The sequence below is a fragment of the Tachyglossus aculeatus genome, chromosome 2 (assembly GCF_015852505.1).
Source record: "Tachyglossus aculeatus isolate mTacAcu1 chromosome 2, mTacAcu1.pri, whole genome shotgun sequence".
Lineage (NCBI taxonomy): Eukaryota > Metazoa > Chordata > Mammalia > Monotremata > Tachyglossidae > Tachyglossus > Tachyglossus aculeatus.
In genome coordinates, this window is record NC_052067.1 from 144172003 (window position 1) to 144183661 (window position 11659).

Here is an 11659-nt window from a genome sequence, read left to right on the forward strand (position 1 = left end):
TCAGTGGCAAGAGCCCGGGCTTTGGAGTCAGAGGTCATGGGTTCGAATCCCGGCTCCACCACATGTCTGCTGTGTGACCTTGGGCAAGTCACTTAACTTCTCTGAGCCTCAGTTACCTCATCTGGAAAATGGGGATTAAGACTGTGAGCCCCACGTGGGACAACTTGATCACCTTGTATCCCACCCCCAGCACTTAGAACAGTGCTTTGCACATAGTAAGCACTTAACAAATGCCATTATTATTATTATTATTATCATCATCATTTCAGGCTCTCCCACTGCTCCCAGTCCCGCACCTCTACCTCACTACCTCCCAAGAATCATAGTGGTATTTGTTGAGTGTTTACTATGTGCTTTGCACATAGTAAATGCTTAATAAATGCCATTATTATTATTATTATTATTATTATTCTCCTCCTCCCCAGCACTTAGAAGAGTGTTTTGAACACAGTACGCGCTTAACAAATGCCATTATTATTATTATTATTATTATTATTATTATTATTATTCTCCTCCTCCCCAGCACTTAGAAGAGTGTTTTGAACACAGTACGCGCTTAACAAATGCCATTATTATTATAACATAATAAGCGCATACCAAAAACCATGATTATTATCGTTATTGATTTGCTCCTCTGAACCACCGGCCTATTTTACGGAACGCCACGCACTTTTCCTCCTCAGGTACCTCCTGGATAATCCGGACGTGGCCAGAGGGCGGTCGGTCCTGGACCTGGGCAGCGGCTGTGGGGCGGCCGCCATAGCCGCCAGGATGAGCGGCGCCGCCCGGGTTGTCGCCAACGACATCGACCCCGGTGAGGCCCCCGGGGGATGCTGACGCCCCTTCAGCTCTTCCACACTTTCAACTCCCTTCTCAGGCCCCCGGTTCCTCCCCCTCCTCCTTCCCTCACCCCCAACGATCTGCCCTCCTACTTCATTAACAAAATTAAATCCATCAGGTCCGACCTCCCCAAAGTCACTCCCCCACTTTCTCCAACCCCCCGGCTCTCAACACTGTCCGCTACTCTCCCATCCTTCCCAGCGGTATCCTCAGAGGAGCTCTCCTCCCTCCTCTCAAGTGCTACTCCGGCCACCTGTGCTTCTGACCCCATTCCCTCTCATCTCATGAAATCTCTCGCTCCGTCCCTTCTCCCCTCCTTACCTTCAATCTTCAACTACTCACTCTCCACTGGTTCCTTCCCCTCTGCCTTCAAACATGCCCATGTCTCTCCCATCCTAAAAAAACCCTCTCTTGACCCCACCTCACCTTCTAGTTATCGTCCCATATCCCTCCTACCATTCCTTTCCAAACTCCTTGAACGAGTCGTCTACACGCGCTGCCTAGAATTCCTCAACAACAACTCTCTCCTTGACCCCCTCCAGTCTGGCTTCCGTCCCCTACATTCCACGGAAACTGCCCTCTCAAAGGTCACCGATGACCTCCTGCTTGCCAAATCCGACGGCTCCTACTCTATCCTAGTCCTCCTCGACCTCTCAGCTGCCTTCGACACTGTGGACCGCCCCCTTCTCCTCAACACACTATCCGACCTTGGCTTCACAGACTCCGTCCTCTCCTGGTTCTCCTCTTATCTCTCCGGTCGTTCATTCTCAGTCTCCTTTGCAGGCTCCTCCTCCCCATCCCATCCTCTTACTGTGGGGGTTCCCCAAGGTTCAGTGCTCGGTCCCCTTCTGTTCTCGATCTACACTCGCTCCCTTGGTGACCTCATTCGCTCCCACGGCTTCAACTATCATCTCTACGCTGAAGACACCCAGATCTACATCTCTGCCCCTGCTCTCTCCCCCTCTCTCCAGGCTTGCATCTCCTCCTGCCTTCAGGACATCTCCATCTGGATGTCTGCCTGCCACCTAAAGCTCAACATGTCGAAGACTGAACTCCTTGTCTTCCCTCCCAAACCTTGTCCTCTCCCTGATTTTCCCATCTCTGTTGACGGCAGTACCATCCTTCCCGTCTCACAAGCCCGCAACCTTGGTGTCATCCTCGACTCCGCTCTCTCATTCACCCCTCACATCCGAGCCGTCACCAAAACCTGCCGGTCTCAGCTCTGCAACATTGCCAAGATCCGCCCTTTCCTCTCCATCCATACCGCTACCCTGCTCATTCAAGCTCTCATCCTATCCCGTCTGGACTACTGCATCAGCCTTCTCTCTGATCTCCCATCCTCGTGTCTCTCCCCACTTCAATCCATACTTCACGCCACTGCCTGGATTGTCTTTGTCCAGAAACGCTCTGGACATGTTACTCCCCTCCTCAAAAGTCTCCAGTGGCTACCAATCAACCTGTGCATCAGGCAGAAACTCCTCCCCCTGGGCTTCCAGGCTGTCCATCCCCTCGCCCCCTCCTCCCTCCCCTCCCTTCTCTCCTTCTCCAGCCCAGCCCGCACCCTCCGCTCCTCCGCCGCTGATCTCCTCACCGTTAGGCCTCGTTCTCGCCTGTCCCGCCATCGACCCCAGGCCCACGTCATCCCCGGGGCCTGGAATGCCCTCCCTCCGCACATCCGCCAAGCTAGCTCTCTTCCTCCCTTCAAGGCCCTATTGAGAGCTCACCTCCTCCAGGAGGCCTTCCCACACTCAGCCCCCTCCTTCCTCTCCCCCTCATCCCCCTCGCCATCCCCCCTGCCTTACCTCCTTCCCCTCCCCACAGCAACTGTATATATGTAGATGTGTTTGTACGGATTTATTACTCTATTTATTTTACGTGTACATTTTTATTCTACTTATTTTATTTTGTTACTATGTCTTGTTTTGTTCTCTGTCTCCCCCTTCTAGACTGTGAGCCCAATGTTGGGTAGGGACCGTCTCTATATGTCACCAACTTGTACTTCCCAAGCGCTTAGTACAGTGCTCTGCACACAGTAAGTGCTCAGTAACTACGATTGATTGATTGGGGGAGATACAAGTTCATATGGTTGTCCCACGTGGGGCTCACAGTCTTCATCCCCATTTTACATTCATTCATTCATTCATAAATACAATAAATTGTATTTATTGAGCGCTTACTGTGTGCAGAGCACTGTACTAAGTGCTTGGGAAGTACAAGTTGGCAATATATAGAGACGGTCATTCATTCATTCAATCATATTTATTAAGCACTTACTGTGTGCAGAGCACTGTACTAAGCGCTTGGGAAGTACAAGTTAGCAACATATAGAGACGGTCATTCATTCATTCATTCAACTGTATTTATTGAGCGCTTACTGTGTGCAGAGCACTGTACTAAGCACTTGGGAAGGACAAGTTGGCAACATATAGAGACGGTCCCTACCCAACAACGGGCTCACAGTCTAGAAGGGGGAGACAGACAACAAAACATATTAACAAAATAAAATAAATAGAATAAATATGTACAAGTAAAATAAATAGAGTAATAAATATGTACAGACAGCGGGCTCACAGTCTAGAAAGGGGAGGTAGACAACAAAACATATTAACAAAATAAAATAAATAGAATAACTATGTACGAGTAAAATAAATAGAGTAACAAATATGTACAAACAGCAGGCTTATAGTCTAGAAGGGGGAGACAGACAACAAAACATATTAACAAAATAAAATAAATAGAATGAATATGTACAAGTAAAATAGAGTAATAAATGCGTACAAACAGCGGGCTCACAGTCTAGAAGGGGGAGACAGACAACAAAACATATTAACAAAATAAAATAAATAGAATAAATATGTACAAGTAAAATAGAGTAATAAATATGTACAGACAGCGGGCTCACAGTCTAGAAAGGGGAGGCAGACAACAAAACATATTAACAAAATAAAATAAATATGTAGAAGTAAAATAAATAGAGTAATAAATACGTACAAACAGCGGGCTCACAGTCTAGAAGGGGGAGACAGACAACAAAACATATTAACAAAATAAAATAAATATGTAGAAGTAAAATAAATAGAGTAATAAATACGTATAAACAGCGGGCTCACAGTCTAGAAGGGGGAGACAGACAACAAAACATATTAACGAAATAAAATAAATAGAATACATATGTACAAGTAAAATAAATAGAGTAATAAATACGTACAAACAGCAGGCTCACAGTCTAGAAGGGGGAGACGGACAACAAAACATATTAACAAACTAAAATAAATAGAATACATATGTACAAGTAAAATAAATAGAGTAATAAAAACGTACAAACAGCGGGCTCACAGTCTAGAAGGGGGAGACAGACAACAAAACATATTAACAAAATAAAATAAATAGAATAAATATGTGCAAGTAAAATAAATAGAGTAATAAATACGTACAAACAGCGGGCTCAGTCTAGAAGGGGGAGATAGACAACAAAACATATTAACAAAATAAAATAAATATGTAGAAGTAAAATAAATAGAGTAATAAATATGTACAAACAGTGGGCTCACAGTCTAGAAGGGGGAGACAGACAACCAAACATATTAACAAAATAAAATAAATAGAGTACATATGTACAAGTAAAATAAACAGAGTAATAAATTTAAACTGTGAGGCCACTGTTGGGTAGGGACTGTCTCTATATGTTGCCAATTTGTACTTCCCAAGCGCTTAGTACAGTGCTCTGCACATAGTAAGCGCTCAATAAATACGATTGATGATGATGATAAATACGTACAAACAGCGGGCTCACAGTCTAGAAGGGGGAGACAGACAACAAAACATATTAACAAAATAAAATAAATAGAAGAAATATGTACAAGTAAAATAGAGTAATAAATACGTACAAACAGCAGGCTCACAGTCTAGAAGGGGGAGACAGACAACAAAACATATTAACAAAATAAAATAAATAGAATAAATATGTACAAGTAAAATAAACAGAGTAATAAATACGTACAAACAGCGGGCTCACAGTCTAGAAGGGGGAGACAGACAACAAAACATATTAACAAAATAAAATAAATAGAATACATGTGTACAAGTAAAATAAATAGAGTAATAAATACGTACAAACAGCGGGCTCACAGTCTAGAAGGGGGAGACAGGCAACAAAACATATTAACAAAATAAAATAAATATGTAGAAGTAAAATAGAGTAATAAATACGTACGAACAGCGGGCTCACCGTCTAGAAGGGGGAGACGGACAACAAAACATATTAACAAAATAAAATAAATATGTAGAAGTAAAATAAATAGAGTAATAAATACGTACAAACAGCGGGCACACAGTCTAGAAGGGGGAGACGGACAACAAAACATATTAACAAAATAAAATAAATATGTAGAAGTAAAATAAATAGAGTAATAAATACGTACAAACAGCGGGCACACAGTCTAGAAGGGGGAGACGGACAACAAAACATATTAACAAAATAAAATAAATATGTAGAAGTAAAATAAATAGAGTAATAAATACGTACGAACAGCGGGCTCACAGTCTAGAAGGGGGAGACAGACAACAAAACATATTAACAAAATAAAATAAATATGTAGAAGTAAAATAAGTAGAGTAATAAATACATACGAACAGCGGGCACACAGTCTAGAAGGGGGAGACAGACAACAAAACATATTAACAAAATAAAATAAATATGTAGAAGTAAAATAAGTAGAGTAATAAATACATACGAACAGCGGGCTCAGTCTAGAAGGGGGAGACGGACAACAAAACATTAACAAAATAAAATAAATAGAATGCATACGTACAAGTAAAATAAATAGATTAATAAACATGTACAGACATATATACATATATACAGGATGAAGACTGAGCCCCATGTGGGACAACCTGATTACTTTGTATCTACCCCAGCGCTTAGAACAGTGCTCGGCACATAATAGGCGCTTAACAAATACTAACATTATTATTATCATCATCATCATCATCATCATCTAGCTCGGCAGAACCTTCCCTACCCAACAATGGGCTCACAGTCTAGAAGTGAGGGAACTGAGGCCCAGAGAAATTAAGTGACTTGCCCAAGGTCGCTACAGGCCTGGGAATCAGAGGACCTGGCTTTCACTCATTCATTCATTCAATCGTATTTATTGAGCGCTTACTGTGTGCAGAGCACTGTACTAAGCGCTTCGGAAGTACAAGTCGGCAACATATAATAATAATGAAGGCGTTTATTAAGTGCTTACTGTGTGCAAAGCACTGTTCTAAGCACTGGGGAGGTTACAAGGTGATCAGGTTGCCCTAAGGGGGACTCACACCCCATTTTACAGATCAATCAATCAATCAATCGTATTTATTGAGCGCTTACTGTGTGCAGAGCACTGCACTAAGCGGTTGGGTAGTACAAGTCGGCAACATATAATAATAATAATAATGGCGTTTATTAAGTGCTTACTGTGTGCAAAGCACTGTTCTAAGCGCTGGGGAGGTTACAAGGTGATCAGGTTGTCCTAAGGGGGACTCACACCCCATTTTACAGATCAATCAATCAATCAATCGTATTTATTGAGCGCTTACTGTGTACAGAGCACTGCACTAAGCGCTTGGGAAGTACAAGTCGGCAACATATAATAATAATGAAGGCGTTTATTAAGTGCTCACTGTGTGCAAAGCACTGTTCTAAGCGCTGGGGAGGTTACAAGGTGATCAGGTTGTCCTAAGGGGGACTCACACCCCATTTTACAGATCAATCAATCAATCAATCGTATTTATTGAGCGCTTACCGTGTGCAGAGCACTGTACTAAGCGCTTGGGAAGTACAAGTCGGCAACATATAATAATAATGATAGCATTTATTAAGTGCTTACTGTGTGCAAAGTGCTGTTCTAAGCACTGGGGAGGTTACAAGGTGATCAGGTTGTCCTAAGGGGGACTCACACCCCATTTTACAGATCAATCAATCAATCAATCGTATTTATTGAGCGCTTACCGTGTGCAGAGCACTGCACTAAGCGCTTGGGAAGTACAAGTCGGCAACATATAATAATAATGAAGGCGTTTATTAAGTGCTTACTCTGTGCAAAGCACTGTTCTAAGCGCTGGGGAGGTTACAAGGTGATCAGGTTGTCCCACGGCGGGGGCTCACAGTTTTAATCCCCATTTTACAGATCAATCAATCGATCAATCGTATTTATTGAGCGCTTACTGTGTGCAGAGCACTGTACTAAGCGCTTGGGAAGTACCAGTTGGATGATGTAACAGATGAGGTAACTGAGGCCCAGAGAAGTGAAGTGACTTGCCCAAAGTCACACAGCTGACAACTGGCGGAGTCGGGATATAGAGACAGTTCCTACGCAACAACGGGCTCACAGTCTAGAATAATCCCGGATCTGTCACTTCAATCAATCAATCGTATTTATTGAGCGCTTACTGTGTGCAGAGCACTGGACTAAGCGCTTGGGAAGTGCCACTTGTCTGCTGTGTGACCTTGGGCAAGCCGCTGAACTTCTCTGGGCCTCAGTGATCTCATCTGGAAAACGGGGCCTCACGTGGGACAGGGACTGGGCCCAACTTGATTAGCTTGTCTCTACCCCAGCACTTAAGTACAGTAGGCGCTTCACAAGTATCGTTTAAAACAAAATACCCACGGCAGAGTCCGTGAGTTTAAAATTAAAGGGGAATTTGCTATGTAATTAATAATAATTAAAATGATGGTATTTGTTAAGCGCTTACTATGTGCCAAGCACTGTTCTGAGCGCTGGGGGAGATACAGGGTAATCAGGTTGTCCCCCGTGGGGCTCACACTTTTAATCCCCATTTTACAGATGAGGGAGCTGAGGCCCAGAGAAGTGAAGTGACTTTTCATCATCATCATGGCATTTATTAAGCGCTTACTGTGTGCAAAGCACTGTTCTAAGCGCTGGGGAGGATACAAGGTGATCGGGTTGTCCCACGGGGGGCTCACAGTCTTAATCCCCATTTTACAGATGAGGGAACTGAGGCACAGAGAGTGAAGTGACTTGCCCAAAGTCACACAGCTGACAATTGGTGGAGCTGGGATTCGAACCCATGACCTCTGACTCCATCATCATCATCAATCGTATTTATTGAGCGCTTACTACGTGCAGAGCACTGTACTAAGCGCTTGGGAAGTACAAATTGGCAACATATAGGGACAGTCCCTACCCAACGTTGGGCTCACAGTCTACAAGGGGGAGACAGACAACAAAACAAAACATACTAACAAAATAAAATAAATAGGATATGTTCAAGTAAAATAAATAAATAAATAGAGTAATAAATGTGTACAAACATTTATACATATATACAGGTGCTGTGGGGAAGGGAAGGAGGTAAGATGGACTCCAAAGCCCGGGCTCTTTCCACTGAGCCACGCTGCTTCTCTTCGGACTCCATCAATGATCCTGTGAAAATTTAGGGAAGGTAAAATTCCCGGGCACGGTGCCTTGCTTTTCTATTCAGTCGTATTTATTGAGTACTTATTCATTCATTCATTCATTCATTTGTTCAATCGTATTTATTGAGCGCTTACTGTGTGCAGAGCACTGGACTAAGCGCTTGATTCAATCATATTCATTTATTCATTCATTCAATCGTATTTTTTGAGCGCTTACTGTGTGCAGAGCACTGTACTAAGCGCTTGGGAAGTCCAAGTTGGCAACATCTAGAGACGGTCCCTACCCAACAGTGGGCTCACAGTCTAGAAGGGGGAGATAGACAACAGGACAAAACATATTAACAAAATAAAATAAATAGAATAAATATGTACAAATAAAATAAAGTAATCAATCAATCAATCATCTTTATTGAGCACTTACTGTGTGCAGAGCACTGGACTAAGCGCTTGGGAAGTACACGTTGGCAACATCTAGAGACGGTCCCTACCCAGCAGCGGGCTCACAGTCTAGAAGGGGGAGACAGACAACAAAACAAAACATATTAACAAAATAAAATAAATAGAATAAATATGTACAAATAAAATAAATAGAGTAATCAATCAATCAGTCGTATTTATTGAGCGCTTACCATGTGCACAGCACTGTACTAAGCGCTTGGAAAGTACAAGTTGGCAACATATAGAGACGGTCCCTACCCAACGACGGGCTCACAGTCTAGAAGGGGGAGACAGACAACAAAACAAGACATATTAACAAAATAAAATAAATAGAATAAATATGTACAAATAAAATAAATAGAGTAATCAATCAATCAGTCGTATTTATTGAGCGCTTACCGTGTGCACAGCACTGTACTAAGTGCTTGGAAAGTACAAGTTGGCAACATATAGAGACGGTCCCTACCCAACGACGGGCTCACAGTCTAGAAGGGGGAGACAGACAACAAAACAAGACATATTAACAAAATAAAATAAATAGAATAAATATGTACAAATAAAATAGAGTAATAAATCCGTACAAACATATATACATATATACAGGTGCTGTGGGGAGGGGAAGGAGGTAAGGCGGGGGGGATGGGGAGAGGGAGAGCACTGTACTAAGCGCTTGGGATGGTCTCACGAATGGTTCTGGAAGTGGTGAAGCTCTCGTGGGTATCTCTGAGAGAGAGAAGCTGAAAGCTTGTCACCAGTCAGTCAGTCAGTCGAATTTATTGAGCACTTACTGTGTGCAGAGCACTGTACTGAGCGCTTGGGATGGTCTTGCAAAGTGTTCTGGAAGTGGTGACGGTCTCCTGGGTATCTCTGAGAGAGAGAAGCTGAAAGCTTGTCACCAGTCAGTCGAATTTATTGAGCACTTACTGGGTGCAGAGCACTGTACTGAGCGCTTGGGACGGCCTCGCGAACTGTTCCAGCGTGGCTCAGTGGCAAGAGCCCGGGCTTTGGAGTCCGAGGTCATGGGTTCAAATCCCGGCTCCGCCAATTGTCAGCTGTGTGACTTTGGGCAAGTTACTTAACTTCTCTGGGCCTCAGTTCCCTCATCTGTAAAATGGGGATGAAGACTGTGAGCCCCCCCCACCGTGGGACAACTTGATCACCTTGTAACCTCCTCAGTACTTAGAACAGTGCTTTGCACATAGTAAGCGCTTAATAAATGCCATCATTATTATTATTATTATTGTTATTCTGGAAGTGGTGAAGCTCTCCTGGGTATCTCTGAGAGAGAGAGAAGCTGCAAGCTTGTCACCAGTCAGTCAGTCGAATTTATTGAGCACTTACTGTGTGCAGAGCACTGTACTGAGCGCTTGGGCTGGTCTCACGAACTGTTCCAGCGTGGCTCAGTGGCAAGAGCCCGGGCTTTGGAGTCCAAGGTCATGGGTTCAAATCCCTGCTCCGCCAATTGTCAGCTGTGTGACTTTGGGCAAGTCACTTCACTTCCCTGTGCCTCAGTGACCTCATCTGTAAAATGGGGATGAAGACTGTGAGCCCCCCCGCCACCGTGGGACAACTTGATCACCTTGTAACCTCCTCAGTGCTTAGAACAGTGCTTTGCACATAGTAAGTGCTTAATAAATACCATCATTATTATTATTATTATTATTATTCTGGAAGTGGTGAAGCTCTCCTGGGTATCTCTGACACAGAGAAGCTGAAAGCTTGTCACCAGTCAGTCGAATTTATTGAGCACTTACTGTGTGCAGAGCACTGTACTGAGCGCTTGGGACGGTCTCGCGAACTGTTCCAGCGTGGCTCAGTGGCAAGAGCCCGGGCTTTGGAGTCCGAGGTCATGGGTTCAAATCCCGGCTCTGCCAATTGTCAGCTGTGTGACTTTGGGCAAGTTACTTAACTTCTCTGGGCCTCAGTTCCCTCATCTGTAAAATGGGGATGAACCCCATGGGACAACCCGATCACCTTGAACCTCTCCAGCGCTTAGAACAGTGCATTGCACATAGTAAGCGCTTAATAAACGCCATCATCATCATTCGGGGGGCAAAAATCCACCTGAAACTCAACCACGTGCTCTTTCCCTCAGTGGCAGGTGTGGCGGTGGCGTTGAATTGCGAATTGAATCACCTGAAGCCCACCATCCCGGTCTTAACCGAGAACCTTCTGGACGCCCCACGGGGCGACTGGGAGCTGGTGGTTTTGGGAGACATGTTTTACGCCGGGGAGCTGGCCGACGGCCTTCACCGCTGGCTGACGAGCCGCGGCGGGACCCGCGGGTCCAAGGTGCTCATCGGCGATCCCGGGAGGCCCCAGTTCTCCGAGCACGGCATTCGGAGCCAGCTGCGTAAAGTGGCCGAGTATTCCCTGCCGGAATCCACCCGGCGGGAAAATCACGGCCTGACAGCCAGTTCTGTCTGGGATTTCCGGCCCTGAGGCGTCCGACGTGTCCGGAAGGTCAGAGTGGAATTTTGTTTTGTGGCTCAGTGGAAAGAGCCCGGGCTTTGGAGTCAGATGGGTTCAAATCCCGGCTCCGCCAATTGCCAGCTGTGTGACTTTGGGCAAGTCACTTCACTTCTCTGGGCCTCAGTTCCCTCATCTGTAAAATGGGGATTGAGACTGTGAGCCCACGTGGGACAACCTGATCACCTTGTATTCTCCCCAGCGCTCAGAACAGTGCTTTGCACACAGTAAGTGCTTAATAAATGCCATTATTATTATTATTATTATTATTATTATTATTATTCAGAGCCAGCTGCGTAAAGTAGCCGAGTATTCCCTGCCGGAATCCACCCGGCGGGAAAATCACGGCCTGACAGCCAGTTCTGTCTGGGATTTCCGGCCCTGAGGCGTCCGACGTGTCCGGAAGGTCAGAGTGGAATTTTGTTTCGTGGCTCAGTGGAAAGAGCCCGGGCTTTGGAGTCAGATGGGTTCAAATCCCGGCTCCGCCAATTG

The 11659-nt window shown here is 44.7% G+C and overlaps 1 protein-coding gene across 1 annotated transcript in view; it reads left to right on the forward strand.

The window, feature by feature from the left end:
- The window catches only part of ETFBKMT (electron transfer flavoprotein subunit beta lysine methyltransferase), a 28859-nt gene extending 17614 nt beyond the window's left edge, over positions 1-11245 (forward strand). The window contains exons 3-4 of the mRNA XM_038771814.1: positions 684-814; positions 10794-11245. Coding sequence (XP_038627742.1) covers positions 684-814; positions 10794-11140 — 478 coding nt within the window. The 3' untranslated portion in view covers positions 11141-11245. The remainder of the gene's footprint in view (positions 1-683; positions 815-10793) is intronic.
- The last annotated feature ends 414 nt before the right edge of the window (positions 11246-11659 follow it).